Source organism: Sus scrofa, chromosome X, assembly GCF_000003025.6.
Source record: "Sus scrofa isolate TJ Tabasco breed Duroc chromosome X, Sscrofa11.1, whole genome shotgun sequence".
NCBI lineage: Eukaryota > Metazoa > Chordata > Mammalia > Artiodactyla > Suidae > Sus > Sus scrofa.
Window position 1 is genome coordinate 47,024,476 of NC_010461.5, and position 20,169 is coordinate 47,044,644.

A 20,169-nucleotide genomic window follows, 5' to 3' on the forward strand; every position below is an offset into this window, starting at 1 on the left:
TTTGTCTTTTGTCTTTTTGTTGTTGTTGTTGCTATTTCTTGGGCCGCTCCCACGGCATATGGAGGTTCCCAGGCTAGGGGTCTAATCGGAGCTGTAGCCACCGGCCTACGCCAGAGCCACAGCAACGCGGGATCTGAGCCGCGTCTGCAACCTACACCACAGCTCACGGCAACGCCGGATCATTAACCCACTGAGCAAGGGCAGGGACCGAACCCGCTACCTCATGGTTCCTAGTCGGATTCGTTAACCACTGCGCCACGACGGGAACTCCAGTGTTCTATTTCTTAACAAAAGTAGAGTTTGATTATTCCTTATACTGTACATGCAAATTTAATATACTCTGTTTTAGGAATATTCACAATAAAATAATAATTTCAATAAAGAAGAAGAGAAAATGAGAGGAAAGAAAGCAATGACAAGGAGAAAGGAATCAACCTTGATACTACAGGGGGAGTGGAGTATAGTGGTAGGATTCACTTACCATTTCATATGCTACTTCCTCAGGTGTATCCGTTTCTAAATTGAAACTGAATTCAATAGCTTCATTGTCCTTATGTTTGCCTTTCAATTTTTTAGGGTCTTCCACCCAGAGTCTTAAAGCCAGGGATGAATTTGAGTAATCATCTTCCTCAGCTAACTCCACCCTTAGTCCTGTATCCTCAGCAAAAAATGCATGGTTTAGTAGGTCCCTGATAGACAACCTAATAAACAAGTAAACAAAATACAAATAAATACTAAACACTAATAAACAAAATATAAATCTGTTATTTTGTCAAAGTAACAACCGTATTTTAAATTTTCTATTAAGCCATTAATCAGCCTTATTATAAAAGCCAAATCTTATATCCAACTTATTATTACCAAAGATGCAAAGAAATCCCAACTAACATGCATTTGTAGTGATCTTAATTAAGAATGCCATGGGTGAAGCTAATTTACTTCAGCAAAGTCGTACAGTTTTCTTAAAGTTCGAGTCCAAAGTATACCTATAATGGATACAACCCTAGCCTAATAATTGGGATTAAACATCTTTGAAGAGAAAAAAAGGACAGATATTCAAACGATTCTTTTAAAAGCTGGCATTTTAGTTTCTTTTCTTTGACCAACTTCTAAAATAGATCTATCATATCTAATCTATCTATATTACAGGCCAGGGAGAGCCAAAACTGATGTAACCCTCCTGAAAGTCCCTCCTGTACTACTTAAAACAGATAAAGCATATTGACAGCATGGTATCCTGTAAGATGAAGATTTTCAACCTTCTACATTTTTAGTGATCAAGAGACAAATATTTAACTTCGACAGTTTTTATAAAAAGAATGAGCTTGCTCAGACTAATTAGTCTTAAGACTAAGGTGAGATGTGTTTAAGAAGGTACAACCAAATGAAGCACTTGGCAACTCAATAAAAATTTTGCCTAGATATTTTCACTCTGGAATAATCTACTGCAATAGCAGTAGACAATACTATTCATTAAGTACTTATTACTGTTAGGTATTTTACATGCATTCATTTTTTTTTTCTTTTTATGGCTACACCTTGGCCAGCTGCATCTACTGCATATGGAAGTTCTTGGGCCAGGGGTCGAATTGAAGCTGCAGCTGAGGCCTATGTCACAGCCATGGCAATACCGGATCTAAGTTGCATCTGCAGCTTATGTCACAGCTTGCAGCAATGCCAGATCCTTAACCCACTGAGCAAGGCCAGGGATTGAAAACTGGCATTCTCACAGAGACAAGGTTGGGTCCTTAACCTGCTGAGCCACAACAAGAACTCCACATTCATTATCTTTTTAATCATCAAACTAATACTTATTTTGAGGAAACAGCCGAGTAACTGCTCAAGATCACACTGGCTAAATGTGAGTCCAGATTTGAATCTTACTCTGATGTGGAAGGCCGTTCTTTCCAAAACACTAATGTGCCTTGAACCCTTTTAAATATTCCAGTGTTCTTTGATAGCGTCATAACTAAAATGCTATGCAAACAATAAGAAACGAAACTAAAATGGCTACTTTAACACAGTAGTTTTAGCATAGGGTAAAAAAAAAGCATGCTAAATTCCTACAATTCAAAAATAACTATAAATAATTCAATTTTTTAAAATTGCAAAGGGACTTGAATAGACTTTTCTCCAAAGAAGATACACAAATGGCAAATAAGCACATGAAAAGATACTCAACAGTATTAGTCATTAGGGAAATGCAAATCAAAACCACAATGAGATACCACTTCATATCTATCAGACTGGCTATTATAAAAAAAATGGAAAATAACAAATGGTCCAACACACTGAGAAACTGGAACCATCATTCCTTGCTAGAGGGAATGCAAAATGAAGCAGCCACTGCAGAAAAAATTTAGAAGTTCTTCAAAAAATTAAACACAGCATTACAACATGATTCAGTAATTCTACTTGTAGGTATGTACCAAAAAGAACTTAAAGTAGGAAATCAAGAAGATATTCACTCACCAATGTTCATGCTGCATAATTCACAAGAGCCAAAAGGTAGAAATAATACAAGTGTCCATCAACAGGTGAATGGATAAACAAAATATGGGTACCATATATGTGTATATATGGTATACACACATATACACACAATGGAATAATATTCAGCCTTAAATATGAATGAAATTCTGAAACATGCTATAACATGGATCAACCTTGAAAACACTATGCTACAAAAAATAAGGCAGACACAAAATGACCAATACTGTATAATTCCACTTATATGACATACCTACACAGAGGTAGAAACAGACAGAGTGGAAAAGAGATTGCTAGGGGTTGAGGGGAAAGAGAGTGTGGAATTACTGTTTAATGGGCACAGGGTTTCTGTTTGGGATGATGATAAAGTTCTGGAAATAGTGGTGATGGTTTGTACAACAATGTAAATGTGCTTAAGGCCACTGAATTGCACACTTAAAAATGATTAAAATAGTAAATCTTAGGTTATGTATATTTTACCATAATTAAAATATATACACAGATAGATATAGCCTGTTAGTACAAACACTAAGAATGTTGTGTAATAAAGCTATAATTAAACAGGCTTTATCTTAGTGGTATTTTATATTCTCAGATATGCAACAGTAAGATCTAATAAAAAATGGGAAACAGGGAGTTCCCTTGTGGCGCAGTTGGATAAGGATCCAGTGTTGTCACTGCAGTGGCTTAGGTCGCCACTACAGTATGAGTTCTATCCCTGGTCCAGGAACTTCCACATGCTGTGGGCATCGCCAAAAAAAAAAAAAAAAAAATGGCCGCAATGTAGGAATCACCGAATAAAAACATTTTTTTAAAAATGGGGAACAGTCAGTGAAATGGTAGGAAATAATTTCTATAATTATCTATCATCTTTATTAACCATAATCAGTAATTAGGTAAAAATCAAAACATTAACCTACCAATTTAAGTCAGCAACTGTCCAAAGCTCAAATTAAAGGGAAAAGCTAAAACTAAAAGGAGCTGTCCATAAGAAAAACATGAATAGTGATACAAATAAATCTAGAACACTATTTCTTGAACAAAACTAGTCCTATCAGCTTTACCGTTTTCATGACACAGGGACATATGGACAAATAAAAAAAACATCTGGTGAGTTGATGATTAATTCTTTTAAACTATCATTAAAAAAACAATTCAAGTACTTATGTGAAGGTGACACTGCAAAAGCACTCTACTACCAACTGTCAGAAGCAAGTTTACCTGGGAGGGGGTCCGTTAACTGTTTAACTGATGGCTGAAGGTGCTGTGCTGAGGCTTGTCCAACACACATAGACAAACATAACCCAAGTGTCAGTTTAAGAAAAATTCAGCATATGATATCAAAGTCTATAAAATGGCAAACAAGATGCACCGATATACTTCACTCTAGACGGTATAATTTGGCTTCTACTCAAAGGTTATACCCAGCATGATTCAAAAGTCAGAAAAAGACACAGTGCAAGAGAAAAATTCATCCATCAGTTAAGTAATTTCAATACATATGCACCCACCTTTCAGATTTGTTTTGACGAATACATCCCTCGATGATTTCTTTCACTTCAGGATCAGTGACTTTATTGAAACTTGCTGGTTTTATACCCTGGAAGAAGAAAAATGGTTTCTAGTCACAAATTAAACAACTGAAAGCCCAAATATAACATGACACTTATTAAAAATGATTTTTTTTACCACTAAACCATATTTAAATTTTAAATGAGATAAATATATACATACAGTATAAGTTTTAACAACATTTTTGAAAAGGATTTTGTCATACCTCTACAAATTACAGTGAAAAGTTGTAAACATTCTAAATCTCCATGTTACATAAATTATATGATACACATATGCATGTATATGCTAACACACAAAAACTAAAAATATTCTCAAAGTAATTAATAAAGTGAATTCTCATACTGCAACATTAAGTAGGGGAAAAAAGAGAATCCCAAAATGTACATATAGTGTAACCCCAATTAGAAAGTTTTAGAATCAGAAAAATAAATATTAAAAACACTTTTAAAAATTCCAAATAAGGAATTTCCACTGTGGCACAGTGGGTTAATGATATGGCTTATTTGTGTGGAGGCACCGATTTAATCCCTGGCCCAGCACAGTGGGTTAAGGATCCAGTGTTGCTGCAGCTGTGGCTATAGCTTGGATTGGATGCCTGGCCAGGGAACTTTCATATGCCATAGGTGCAGCTGAAAAAGATAAAAAAAATAAAGAGGCAAATAAAACACCACTTGGAATTCTGGTAGTGGCTCAGAGGGTTAAGGACCTGAACTTGTTTCTGTGAGGGTGTGTGTTCAATCCCTGGTCTAGTTCAGTAGGTTAAGGATCTGGCATTGCCACAATCTGAGGCACTGGTTGCAGATGGTCTCAGACCCGGTTTTGCTGTGGCTGCGGCTTAACCCTGAAGCTACAGCTCTGATTCAACCCCTAACCTGGGACCTTCCATGTACTGCAGGTGTGGCCATAAAAAGAAAAATATACATATATTTCAAAGTCCTAGAATGGCTAGACACAATGAGCATTCAGTATATATGTACACACACATATATATATGAAAACTTCTGAGAAACCCGTATTATTTTTATCGTTAAGCGAGAAAAAAAAAAAACCATGTTCTTATAATGACTGTGCTAGGTACCTACTGCTTATTTTACATTCTATTACCCTTAACTTATGAGGTTTAGATTAAAAAAAATACAAGATCACTGCTATTATTTAATAGAAAATTCCAAATTAAGCAATAAGCAGAAAAGTGGAATAATTGTCATGGAATGAGGCCATCTAAGATCTACTTCTGGGTCTATCAGAGTACCTCACAGAATACAGAATCAGAAAGCCCAGTATCTATACTAAATAAATATGGTGAGATTAGGAATGAATTTGGACCTCAAATTCAAGAAGCTTTGGTATAAATGGAAATCTGAATTATGATTTATGGCTGGCATTTTTGTGATTTTAATATAAAAGAATAGGAATTCCCGTCACGGCCCAGCAGAAACGAATCTGACTAGTATCCATGAGGATGCAGGTTTGATCCCTGTCCTAGCTCAGTGGGTTAAGGATCCGGCGTTGCCATGAGCTATGGTGTAGGTCACAGACATGGCTCAGATATGGCGTTGCTGTGACTGTGGTATAAGCCAGTGGCTGCAACTCCAATTAGACCCCTAGCCTGGGAACCTCCATATGCTGTGGGTGTGGCCCTAAAAAAAGACAAACATATGTATATATATATATGAAGTCACCATTCAAAAATGTAGTTATATTGTTCTACTTAAAGAAAAAGCCCTCTTTTAGAGTTCCCTGGTGGCTCAGCAGGTTAAGGATTCAGTGTTGTCACTGATGTGGCTCGGGTTGCTGCTGTGGCACAGGTTTGATCCCTAAGCCTAGGAATTTCCACATCCCATGGGTGCAGTAAAAAAAAACAAGAAAAAAAGAAAAAGCCCTCTTTGACCTTTCCACTGATCCCTTACCCAGTTGCAGCCCTGGATAATTACTGCCTTTCTCTGTTCTAGGTGAAAATAATTGGGGAGCTGCAACTTACAAAATCAAGTACAGACTCTCTTCTATTTATAGTCATATAATATATGAGCCCTAACTAAAACGACATTATAGCCTTATTTCTCAGCTCTCTGTTACAGAAATTTTCAAACATACTCAAAAGTAGAGTTGTATAAGAAGTCCCACATGATCATCATCAGCTTCAACAACAAGCATCTTTTCTTAACCTCATTTCAGCTACTACTCCCACACCACTTTTATCCTGGAATATTTTAAAACAGATACTAGGCATCATGTCATTTCACCCATAAAGTCTCCTATTTCTATCTCTAACAGATACAATGTCATCATCCTACCTAAAATAATTACCATTAATTGCTTAATATCATGTAAAACCCAATCCATACTCAAATTTTCCAAATTTTGTCTAAACAATATTTTCTTATAGTTGGTCTATTCAAATTAGGATCCAAACAAGGTCCATATATTACATGTATAATACAGTGAAACTGGCTCATATTAGCTCACAAGAACCAACTATTACATTTTTAATGGAACGGAATTTTACAAATCAGTTTTTAATCACAGCCCTTTTTTTTTTTTTGGTCTTTTCAGAACCGCACCCACGACATATGGAGATTCCCAGGCTAGGGGTATAATCGGAGCTGTTGCCACCAGCCTATGCCACAGTCTCAGCAATGCCAGATCCTTAACCCACTGATCGAGGCCAGGGATGGAATCCGCAAACTCATGGTTCCTAGTCGGACTCATTTCCACTGTGCCATGACGGGAACTCCTAAACACGGCCATTTATAAAATGATTAGCCATTTATTAACTATTAGTATTTGTGTGAACTTAGGTGGGTCACAACTTCTGATTCTCAGTCTCATCATTTGTAAAGTGAAGATAGCACCACCTTATAGGGATATAAAGATGAAAGCTTGTGGCATACATTATGCATTTTAAAATGCTACCTATTAATGTATTACTTACCTGAAAATTTCTTGTGTGGCCTGTCTTGAGCCACCCAACTGAATATGAAGTAGAACTATTTTGAACAAACCTCTAACACTTTGCTTCTATCGCACTTGCATCCCTTACTATATTCCCATCCTCTTATTTTTATAGTTATTTGTGAATTTATTACTGCCCTACTAAAAACATAAAGCTCTTTGTGAGTAGCAAAAACTTCTTACTCATCTTTCAATACCTTTCAATTCCTAACACAAAAAAATACTCATAGCAGAGAATCAAATACTGTATCCATTGAATGCCATTTCATAATCAGGCTTTTAGAGCTAGAAGAAATCTTCAAAACCATTTAGCCAATCTCTATTATTTAGCTTTAGAAAATAAGATCCATCTAATAAATATCTAAAAATTCTTAACAAACAAATGTATACAGATGTTATATGTGTACATTTTCCCCCAAAGATACTAATATAGAGCCTTAGAGTATAGGTAAATAGCATAAACTAAAGCTTGTTTCATTACAACTAGGTTAAATTTAGCACTGTTATACAGAACTAAACCAAAATTAGGTTTGACTAAGTTGACTTCTAAATTGACCATGAAATGTGGCTCAGCAGTAATGAACCCAACTAGTATCCATGAGGACGCAGGTTCAATCCCTGGCCTCACTCAGTGGGTTAAGGATCTGGCATTGCTGTGGGCTGTGGTATATAGGTTGCAGATGCAGATCAGATCTGGCATTGCTGTGGTTGTGGTGTACGCCTGCAGCTGCGGCTCCAATTTGACCCCTAACCTGGGAACTTCCATGTCTCAGCTGTGGCCCTAAAAAGGCAAAAAAAAAAAAAAAAAAAGAATAAAGTTATACCTACGCTAGTCACTTTACGGTATATCTGAGCTGCATTCTGGCACTCAGAATAAGGATACTCCGAAGTAGCCATTTCCAGCATACACATTCCAAAAGCATAGACATCTACAGATTCATCGTAGTGCTCTTCATACATCTCAGGGGCCATAAACTCAGGAGTCCCTACAAAATACCACAACCACAATTTTATTGAAAATAAAAATGTATCTTTGCCACAAGGATCACCTGAGTTAATTTTTGCTCCCAAACGGAAATATATAAATATAAACTTAGCTGAATATTTGCTGTATCTATATAAAGCACTTAAGGAATTTCCTTAACTTTCTATACTAATAAAGTACAATCTGCAGTGCTTAAAATTAGGTAATGATTATCAAAATGTTTTTATTTCTAAGAGCAATAGTTTGCATCCATTAACCCCAAGCTCCCAATCCCTCCCAGTGGGGGGGGGGAGTGTGTTGGGGGAAATAACAATAAAAAATAAATTTAAATAAATGTTTGTATTTCTATCCTTTTTAAAGTTATTTAAAATTTTATAAATTAGTAAATCCTCCTTCTTAAGTCCTCAGAACCTTTCAATAATATTAAATATATCCCCAAAAGAAAGACACTAGGATATCTTCGAAATAAGTCAACATATAATAAATGTTTCAAAGCAAATTCATATTCTAGGCTAGGAATCAGCAAACTTCTTCAGAAAGAGCCAAACAGTAAATATTTCAGGCTTTGTAGTCCACATGGGCTCTGTCACAACTATTCAACTCTGATACTATAGTACAAAAGCAGCCATAGACAATATGTAAATGAGCAGGTGTGGCTACATTCCAACGAAATTTTATTTACAAATATAGGCAATGAAGCCAGATTTGGCCCATAGGCCATGGTTTGCTGATCCTTGTTCTAGACGTATACAATTTAAAAATCTCTTTACACAATAAACTATAAAATGTTAATCACCAATGACACTTTTAGCAAATGATGTGCGCATTAAGGTGGCTAGTCCTAGATCACCAATCTTCACAGATCCAGTGGGTCCCGTGATGAAAATATTGTCACACTTTAGATCCCGGTGAATAATAGGAGGAGTCCTAGTGTGCAAGAACTGCAACCCCTTTAAAATTTGCCTGCACCAGCTCCTTAAGACCTTTGGTTTCATGACTTTAAATCGTTTTAAGTACCTACACAAAGAAACAAAAGACCACATGTAAACAAATAAACTTAGCTTACTTATTGTATTAGCACATTAGGGTAAATCATAAAAGCTAGCTGATACTGTATGTATTATGATTACCATCACTGAGTTATTTTCTATTGCATGTTATGACAAAAAATTAAATCTAAATCATAATCTTTAGAGAAGACATCCTACTAAGTTTAACATTTTCAATTCAAAACAAGAGGGAAGTTCCCTGGTGGCTCAGCAGGTTAAGGGACTGGCGTTGTCACTGAAGCTCAGGTCGCAGCTATGGTACAGGTTTGATCCATGGCCCAGGAACTTCTGCATGCTGTGGGTACAGACGAAAGAAAGAAAAGAAAGAAAGAAAGAAAGAAAGAAGGAAGGAAGGAAGGAAGGAAGGAAGGAAGGAAGAAAGGAAAGAAAGAAAGAAAGAAAGAAAGAAAGAAAGAAAGAAGGAAGGAAGGAAGGAAGGAAGGAAGGAAGGAAGGAAGGAAAGAAGAAAAAAGAATCACAGTCACAGTGGCTTTTTGTGGAATGGCATCAAAATTTTAAAAAGAAAGTGTTCTCTACTTCCTAATAACTGTTTATATAGAGTCATCAGAGGGTTTACTATGTAAAGACTTAGTGCAAAGATACTAAGAAACAGAAAAAATATATCTCACATTTAACAGTTATAAATAAGTGATTATACCATCAAATGAAGTACTGCAGTCAGAAACAAAACAATAGACTATAATTACATAGTACTGCTCAATAGGCACGTGAACCTGCTATATTATATGATCTCTATAGTGATTTATAATATTGAAATTCTGTGATAACCCACAGAGTTCTCAACATTGTATTTTCTAACAAACTTCATTAACATCCTAATTTTTTAACCTGCCTTGAAACATAGTCACTAGATTCAAATTCTACAAAGCCATTAATCAAGTAGTGTTTAGTACTACCTTACAAATAACTTTTATGACTCCTGAAAATTACTTCCAAATAAAACTCTATTGGCACTATCAGGGCAACTTACGTCTTTAAGGTTCCTGATGTCATAAGTTCAGTCACTAGTACAATACATTTCTTTCCTTTTAATGTAGACTCCCAGGAATCATAAAATCGAACTATATTGGGATGTTGGAGACCCTTTAACATCTCTGCTTCTTCCTTGAACCTTTGCTGCTCAGCTTTGGTTAATTTCCGGTCCTGAAATGAAAAATCAAGTTGCAAATTAAAGCCTAGAAATTCTCTTGCACATGTCTAACACCACTCAAATGAGTGCTTTATTTCCATTGTATTAATGTATGTTCATATGTATGTATTTTCACCTGTCAATTCTTTCATCAGGACCTATATAATCAGTGATATTCTTTGTTAGGTAATTACTTTGACTCCTCTCATACAGCAAAATGCAGCAGTTGTTACATTTCATAAATACACCTGTTATGAATCCACCTGCATAATAAATCAATGCCTTGAGAAATAATATCCTTAATATTAACTGAACTTTTGTGATAATCATTTCACAATACATACATATATCAAATCATTATGTTGTATACCTTAAAATTATACATTGTTCTGTATAAGTTTGAGATATGTCAGTTATATCTCATTAAACTGGAAAAATAAATAAAATTTCCTTTGCTGGAAATGAAAAACAGTATCTAAAAATGAGAAAAAGAAATAAACAAAACAGATAATAAGAAAGATTTCCTAAGAAATCTCTGAATTTCCACATTTAAAGGATCTATAATATCAGGGCAGGAATAATGTTAGACAGCTAAATGTTAGAATTTATTGTGTCTAAAAATAAATAATAATTTATTCTGTCTAAAATTTTATCATGGGGCTAGTGTCCCTAACCCCCATGTTGTTCAAAAGTCAACTGTAATGCAAAAAGAAGAGTCTGGAATTAAAATTCCAGGTTACTTCATTAAAATCTAATAGAGAAGAGAATAAAAACAATTTCTGTCTTCTGCAAGGGGGAGCAGGAAAGAAAGGAATGACAGAACTATTTTAAGTTTTGATGTTGATAGGAAAATAATCAAATATGCTAGTTAAAAATTTAGGTACAGTTTCCATTACAAGATGGTTGGCAACATATTACATTACTTCCCCTCTGAGACAGGATGAAGATGGCGGGATAGAAGGACTGCAGCTCACCTTCTCTCATAAAAACAACAAAATTACAACCAAATGTCAAACAACCTCCAACCAAATGGACTGGAAACTTTCAAAAAAGATATCCTACTCCAGAAGACAAAGAGGAGGTCATATCAAGATGGTAGGAGGGGCGATTAGGCAATATAAGAAACCCCATACCCACTGGATGGGCAGCACAAAGACTGGAAAGTAACTGTATCACGGAGACTCACCTACAGGAGAGCTCTGAGCCCCACATCAGGTCCCCAAGCCTGGGGATCTGGCATTGAGAGAAAGAGCCCCCAGATCATCTGGCATCGAGGGCCAGGGGGCTTGTGTGCAGAAGTTCTGTGGGACTGGGGGAGATGGAGACCCCATTCTTGAAAGGCTTGAACAGGCATTCATGTGCACTGGGTCACAGAGGAAAGCACAGGCTCCATAGGAATCTGGGTCAGACATGACTGCAGTTCTTAGAGGATAGCCTGGGAAAACAGGGGGAGACTGGGTAGCATTGTGGGGGAGGGACATTGGAAGAAAAGATCTCAGGACTGTTCATTTGTGTGTGTTCCTCTAGAGGTGGCCATTTTGGAAAAAATCTAGCCCCACTCACCAGCGCTCAGAAGCCCCAGGCCAAACAGTAATCCAGGTGGGATCAGAGACCCACCCATCAGTAAATAAACTGCCTAAAGATGCTCCCCCGACCCCCCGCAGCCACACAGCCACAGCCACACAGCTGCCTCTAATTTCACCACAGACAAAGCCCCCCACCCACCAGAGGGATAAGAATCATCTCCACCTACCAGTGGGCAGGAACCAGTCCCTCCCATCAGGAAGCCTACAACAAGGCCTGTGCCAACTTCAGCCACAAGGGGGGCAGACACCAGAAGTAAGAGAGGCTACAACTCTATTATTTGTAAAAAGGTCACCACACCAAAAACCTATAAAAATGAAAAGGTAGAGAACTATAACTCAGATAAGGGAGAAAAAAAAAAAAAAACAGAAAAACAGGTAAGTGATCTGGAGATTATCAGCCTCCAGGAAAAAGACTTTATAGACTGTTGATGCTGAAGATGATGCAAGACATTGGAAATAAATGGGAGGCAAAGACTGATAATTTACAGCAAAATCTGAGCAAAGAAATACAAGATTTAGAATTTAAGCAAATAGAGATGCAAAATACAATAGCGGAAATAAAAAATTCATTAGAACAACCAACAGCAGAATACAGGAGACAGAAGAAAGAATAAGTAAGGTGGAGGACAGACTAGAGAAATCACTGAATGGAACAGAACCCCCTTCGTTGAAAAGAAATGAAGAGAGTCTCAGAGAAAGAACTCTAGGACAACAATAAACACACCAAGATCCATATTATAGGGGTGCCAGAAGGAGAAGAGAGAGAGAAGGGGACAGAAAACATATTCCAAGAGATAATAGCCAAAAACATCCCTAACATGGAAAGGAACCACTCACTCAAATACAGGAAGCACAACGAGTACTACATAAAATAAACCCAAGGAGGAATACACTCAGACACATATTAATGAAACTGACCAAAATTAAAGACAAAGTACTGAAAGCAGCTAGGGAAAAGAAACAAGTAACATACAAGGGAACCCTGATAAGGTTATCCTGGCAGATTTTTCAGCAGAAACTCTGCAGGCCAGAAGGGAGTGGCATGATATACTTAACATGATGAAAGGAAAAAACCTCCAACCAAGATGACTTTACCCAGCAAGGCTCTCATTCAGATTTGAAGCAGAAATCAAAAGCTTCACAGATAAGCAATGGCTAAGAGAATTTAGCAACACTAAACCAGCTTTACAACAAACACTAAAGAAACTTCTCTAGGCAGAAAATAAAAGGTCACAACTAAAAACAAAAATACTATAAATGACAAGGATCACCAGTAAAGGTATATCTACAGTAAATGTAGGAAATCATCCAAACATAAATATGCTATCAAAATCAGAAATCATGAGAAGAGGAGGGTACGAATGCAGGACACTACAGATGAACTTGCAATTAAAGACCAACAACTTAAAACAATCTCACATATATACAGACATAACAAAACTTCAGGGCAACTGCAAAGCAAAAATCTACAACAGATACACACACAGATAAGAAAAATCAACTCAAATACAACAGTAAAGAGAGTCATCAGGCCACAAGAGGAGAGAACAAGAGAGGAAGGGAAGAAAAAAGAGCAATAAAAACAAATCCAAAACAGTTAGTAAAATGGCAATAAGGACATACATAGCAATAATTACCCTAATTGTTAATGGACTAAACGCCCCAACCAAAAGACACAGACTGGCTGAATCGATACAAAAACAAGACCCATATATATATGCTGTCTTCAAGAGACCCACTTCACTTCTAGGGACACACACAAATTGAAAGTGAGAGGATGGAAGGACATAGTCCAGGCAAACGGGGATCAAAAGAAAGCTGGAGTAGCAATACTCATAACAGACAAAATAGACCTTAAATTGAAGAATATTTTAAGAGACAAGGAAGTCATTACATAATGATCAAAGGATCAATCCAAGAAGAAGATAGAGCAATTTTAAATATCTACGCACCCAACGTAGAGTCACCACAATATATAAGGCAACTGCTAACAACCTTAAAAGGAGAAATCAACAATAACACAATCATAGTGGGGGACTTTAACACCCCACTTACAGAAATGGACAGATCAACCAGACAGAAATTCAATAAGGAAACACAGGCCCTGAATGATGCATTAGACCTGATGGACTTAAAAGATATTTATAGGACATTCCATCCAAAAGCAACAGAATACACATTCGTCTCAAGTGCACATGGAACATTCTCTAAGATTCATCACATCCTGGGCTACAAATCCATCCTCGGTAACTTTAAGAAAATTGAAATCATACCAAGCATCTTTTCCGACCACAATGCTATATGACGGGAAATCAACAACAAGAAGAAAACTGCAAAAAACACAAACACATGGAGACTAAACAACATTCCACTAAACAACCAATGGATCACTGAAGAAATCAAAGAGGAAATTAAAAAATACCTAGCAGCAAAAGACAACAAAGATACCACACTCCAAAACCTATGGGATACAGCAAAAGCCGTTCTAAGAGGAGAGTTTATAGCAATACAAGCCCACCTCAGAAACAAGAAAAAGCTCAAATAAACAAGCTAACTTTACATCTAAAGCAGCTCGAGAGAGAACAGACAAGACTTAAAGTTAGCATAAGGAAAGAAATCATAAAGATTAGAGCAGGAATAAATGAAATAGAAACGAAGAGAACCATAGAAAAGATCACTGAAATGAAAAGCTGGTTCTTTGAAAGGATCAACAAAACTGATAAACCCTTATCTAGACTTCTCAAGCAAAAAAGAGAGAGGACTCAAATCAATAAAATTAGAAATGAAAAAGGAGAAGTAACAATGGACATCACAGAAATACAAAGGATCATAGAAGACTACTCTATGCAACTATATGCCAATAAAACGGAAAACCTAGAAGAAATGGACAAATTCTTAGAAAGGTACAATCTTCCAAGACTAAACCACGATGAAATAGAAAAGATGAAGAGACCAATCATAAGTCCTGAAATTGAAACTGTGACTAAAGGAGTTCCCGTCGTGGCGCAGTGGTTAACAAATCCGAATAGGAACCATGAGGTTGTGGGTTCGATCCCTGCCCTTGCTCAGTGGGTTAACAATCCGGCGTTGCCGTGAGCTGTGGTGTAGGTTGCAGACGTGGCTCGGATCCCGCGTTGCTGTGGCTCTGGCGTAGGCCGGTGGCTACAGCTCCGATTCAACCCCTAGCCTGGGAACCTCCATATGCCGCGGGAGCGGCCCAAGAAATAGCAACAATAACAACAACAACAACAACAACAACAACAAAAAGATAAAAGACAAAAAAAAAAGAAACTGTGACTAAAAAACTTCCAATAAAATAATTCCCCTCCCTTTCTAAACCCCACCAAAATGACAAACAAAATATACAAATAAATCAACAGTAGTGCTGTAAATACAAGAAAGGTTCAAATGAAAGATTTGTTGAAGATTAAAATATATGCCCTGATAGAATATATTTTTATGAAACTCAAGAGAGTAGAAAAAATGGCAACTTGATAAAAGGAAGACTTCCATTAAAGAGTTTTGGGTATTTTTTTTTCATTTTCGAGGGAGGGTTTTGGCACACCTGTGGCATATGGAAGTTCCCAGGCCAGGGATCGAATCCAAGCCGCAGTTACAACCTATGCCATATGTATGGCAACACTGGATCCTTAACCCACTGACCCAGGCCGGGCACTGAACCTGCACTGCCACAGAGACAACACTGGATCCTTAACCTGCTGTACCACTAAAGAGGTTTGTTTTGTTTTTTGTTTTGTTTTGTTTTTTTAAAGACTTCATAATAGCCCTATTTAAGCATCATACCAGAGCTCTGGGAATTTCATTTTACTTTATTCACATTATTCCTTGAGGTATGTGAAGAAATATGTAAAAGGATAGTTGCAGCATGGTTTGTAATTGTGAAAAATTAGAAGCAATCGAAATGTCAATAATAAAGTTTATTACGTGCTAAGCACTGTCCTAAAACTTTTTTGTATATTAAGACATTTAGCCCCTACAACAACCCTTTGACAGTGCCATTTTGCACATAAAGAAACTGAGGTTAAGATAGTTAGGTAACCTATCCAGGATCAAATAGGTCACAGTATTATCAACTTTGTCATAAATTAAATGAATGAGATTGATCTATATGTGCTAATGTGAATAGATCTCTGAGACCTACTGTTGAGTGAAAAAAAGCAATTCGAAAGAAATCTATAATATGACACTTTGTACATAAAAGAACCATCCTGACCAATGCTATGCCTTCTAGTATATATCTAAATGCACAAGAAATTTGGTCGTGATGATCGTTGTACAACTATAAATATAATAACATTCATTGACTAATAAAAATTTTTTAAATTAAAAAAATAAATGCACGGGAAAAGGACTAAACAGATACACAAATGAGTAACTGCAGTTATATCTGGAAAACTAGGAGAAGACTGCCATGGAAGAGTCTTTTCCTTAGATAAGGACCATTTTGTATACCCCAAAGTCACTCAGCAATATCTTTTACTTTATTAAGTATCTCTTATGTGAATAGCTATACTGTAGTCTCCCAAGACTTTATTTTTCACATTTAACTTTTTAATCCATTTGGAATTCATTTCTGTACATGCAGTATTTTCATCTAGATTGTTAATCAGTTTTGCTAGAACCACTTAAACTATTCTTTCTCACTGACTTGAATGTTTGTTATATAGTAAGTTTCCAGCTACAATGGGTTCTGCTTTCTTCCACCAATCTGTCTATTCCTATGGCAATGACTTTCAGAACGATTAATAATAATATAATAATAATAATAATAATGACAAGTCACTTTCCTGTTCTTCATTATTTTCTAGGCTTTTAAATCTATTTATATTCCATAAAAACATTAAGATAATTTTTCCAATTAAATTAAAAAGGAATATCCTGTAATCTTAATTGGACACATACTCACATACACACACACATATTTGGCTGAAACTGGCATCTAAAAACCATCTAAGAATATGGCTTTCCATTTGTCCAGCGTTTCAGTAAGACTTTTTTATGCGGGGGCGGGGGGGGGAGAAAGAGTTGATATTCTCTCAGCTTCTTTTTTCCTAAGCCACATTTTTAATTTTAAAATTTACATTTTAGTAAAAGTGATCCTTCTTGGTATACAGTTCCATGAAGATTCAACAAATGCATAAAGTCATGTAACCACTACCACAATTAAAATACAGAATAGTTTCATTGCTCCCTCCAAAAAACTTCCTTGCATCATCCCTTTACAGTAAAACTCTCTCCTCACACTTCAATTCTGGAAACCACTGATCTATTTATCATTCCTATAATTCCATTTTTTCTAGAAAGACTTATAAATGAGAAGTATATATAGCCTTTTGAATCTGGCATCTTTCACTTAGCATAATGTCTTCTAAATTGAACCTTATTGTTGCATATATCAATAGTTTGTTGCCGTTATTTGTTGTATAGTATTCTACCTATGAATGCACCACAGTCTGCTTATCCATTCCCCATTTAGAACAGCTGGGAGGCTTCCGGTTTTGAGTGATTACAAGCTACTATAAACATTCATGTACAGGTCTTTGTGTGAACATGCATTTTGTTGAGTAACTATCTTATGTGGGATTGATGGGTCCTAAGGTAAATATACCTTTATAAGAAAATGACAACAAATATATGAGCACTTCTCTGTATTCATCACCCTCACCAGGAGAAGGTAATGTCTGGTGGTTTTTTTGGTTTGGTTGGTTTTTAGCCATTCTCATATTTGTACTGGGGTATCAGATTATGGTTTTAATTTTCTTTTCCCTAGCAATTAATGATTTTAAGCAACTTTTCATGTACTTACCTGCCATATGTCTGTCTTCTTTGGTGAAATGTCTTTTCAAATGTTTACACCATTTTATTTACTTAGTCTTTTTGGGGCCACACCCACAGCATATGGAGGTTCCCAGGCTAGGGGTCAAATTGGAGCTGTAGTTGCCAGCCTACACCCCAGCCACAGCAACACAGGATCCGAGCTGCGTCTGCAACCTATGCCACAGCTCACAGCAACACCAGATCCTTAACCCACTGAGGGAGGCTAGGGATCGAATTTGTGCCCTCATGGATACTAGTCCGTTTCATTAACCACTGAGCCAGGATGGCAACTCCTTTAGCCCATTTTTAAATTGGACTGTTTTATATCTTGTTGAGTTTTTGAGAGTTCTTAACAGATTCAGATACAAGTCCTCTGTCACATATGTGATTTAAAAATATACTCTGCCAGTCTGTGCACTGTCTTTTCATTCTCTTAATAGTGTCTTTCATAGAGCAAAAATTTTCATTTTAAGTCAATTTATTGTTTTTTCTTTTATGGACAATCTTTCATTGTTATATTCAAGAACTTTTTGCTTAACCAAAATTCAAAAAGATTTTCTCACATGTAACACTTCACTAAGTTTTACAGTTTTTTTTTTTTTTTTTTTTTTTTTTTGTCTTTCTTCCATTTCTTGGGCTGCTTCCGCGGCATATGGAGGTTCCCAGGCTAGGGGTCCAATCGGAGCTATAGCTGCCAGCCTACGCCAGAGCCACAGCAATGCGGGATCCGAGCCACGTCTGCGACCTACACCACAGCTCACGGCAACGCCGGATCGTTAACCCACTGAGCAAGGGCAGGGATCGAACCCACAACCTCATGGTTCCTAGTCGGATTCGTTAACCACTGCACCACGACGGGAACTCCGTTTTACAGTTTTATGTTTTACTTTTAGGTCTATGATTTATTTTGAGTTAAATTTTGTATAACATGTAAGAGTTAGGTCGAGGTTCATTTTTTTGAATATGTATGTCCAATTGTTCCAGCACCTTATGTCGAAAAGACCACCCTTTCTATGCTGAATTGCCATTTTTCTTTCTAAAATCAATTGACCATATCTGTTTGGGTCTATTTCTGAACTCTATTCTGTTTCATTGATCTGTGCGTCTACCTTTTTGCCAACACCATACGTCTTAATTACAATACCTTTAGAGAAAGTCTACCCTAAATCAGTTAACATGAATTCTTCAAACGTGTTCTACTTTTATCAAAATTATTTTAGTTCTTCTAGTACTCTGCCTTTCCATATTAGTTTCATAGTCAGTTTGTCAACATCTAAAATAAATTCTGCTGGGATTGTGATATAATTGTTCTGAATTTCTAGGTCATATGGAAAGAACAGACATCTTACCCAGTGAGTCCTCCAACCAACCAATCATAGATCTTCTTTGATTTGTTTTACCACTGTTTTTTAGTTTTCAGCATACAGATTCTGCACATACTTTGTTATATTTCTACTTATTTCTTTTTTCGTGCTATTGTAAATGGTACTTTTTAAATTGCAATATCCAATTATTTCTAGTTTTCAGCATACAGATTCTGCACATACTTTGTTATATTTCTACTTATTTCTTTTTTCGTGCTATTGTAAATGGTACTTTTTAAATTGCAATATCCAATTATTTCCTACCATAGAGAGATATAATTGGGTTTTTTTATATGAACCTTGTATCCTGCAACCTTTTTAAAATCACTTATTAGTCCCTGGAACTTTTTTAGACTCCTTTAGACTTTCTGTGTAGATACTCATGATATCTGTTAGTAAAGACAATTTTATTTCTTCCTTTCCAATCTGCATTCCTTTTATTTCTTTATCATCCCTCATTTCATTGGCTAGAATTTCAAGTACCATGATGTTAATTAAAAGCATCATATTGGAAGTGTTGAGAGCAGACACACTTGCCTTGTTAGAAAAAAAGCATTCAGTCTTTCACCATTAAATATGATGTAAGTTGTTTTAAGCAAATCTAAGAGTTGTTGGGTTCTTTTCCTCTTTCAGCCACACATGCAGCATGTGGAAGTTCCCAGGTCAGGGATTGAATCTGGGCTGCAGCTGCAACCTATGCCACTTAACCACTATTCTGGGCTGTGGCTGGAACCCATGCTGCCACAAGGACAATGCCAGATCCTTAACCTGCTGCATCACAGAGGGAAATCCAGTTTTATTTTTAAAATAAATGACCTTTATCAAGCTAAGGAGGTTCCCTTCCACAGCAAGTTTGCTGGGTTTTTTTTTTTTTATCATGAATGGATGTTGAATTTCTTCAAATGTTTATCCTGCATCTATTGAAATTATGTTCTTTCCTCTACAGACTGTTAATATGTCAAATTACATTGATTTTCAAGTGGTGAAAAATCCTTTACCCTTGGGAAAACATCACATGGGATAAATGACAAATGTAAACTAGGCATAAAATTACTATGTGAGACATTTCTGATAAAATCCAGAATACTTTTTTGCACTGTAAAAAACATTTCCACAAGACTTGTATTTACATGGGGGGGGAGTAAGCATTCACATATATTTTAATTAAATGATTAATCTT

At 36.4% G+C, this 20,169-nt stretch overlaps 1 protein-coding gene across 6 annotated transcripts in view; it reads right to left on the reverse strand.

Annotated features, from left to right (window-relative positions):
- WNK3 (WNK lysine deficient protein kinase 3) overlaps positions 1-20,169 on the reverse strand; it is a 172,679-nt gene that overhangs the window by 100,889 nt on the left and 51,621 nt on the right. For all 6 annotated transcript variants that reach the window (XM_013986189.2, XM_013986188.2, XM_013986187.2 and 3 more), the window contains exons 3-7: positions 10,043-10,215; positions 8,799-9,019; positions 7,846-8,003; positions 4,002-4,090; positions 482-701 (exon numbers count right to left, since the gene is read on the reverse strand). In XM_013986189.2, the coding sequence (XP_013841643.1) occupies positions 482-701; positions 4,002-4,090; positions 7,846-8,003; positions 8,799-9,019; positions 10,043-10,215 (861 nt within the window). The remainder of the gene's footprint in view (positions 1-481; positions 702-4,001; positions 4,091-7,845; positions 8,004-8,798; positions 9,020-10,042; positions 10,216-20,169) is intronic.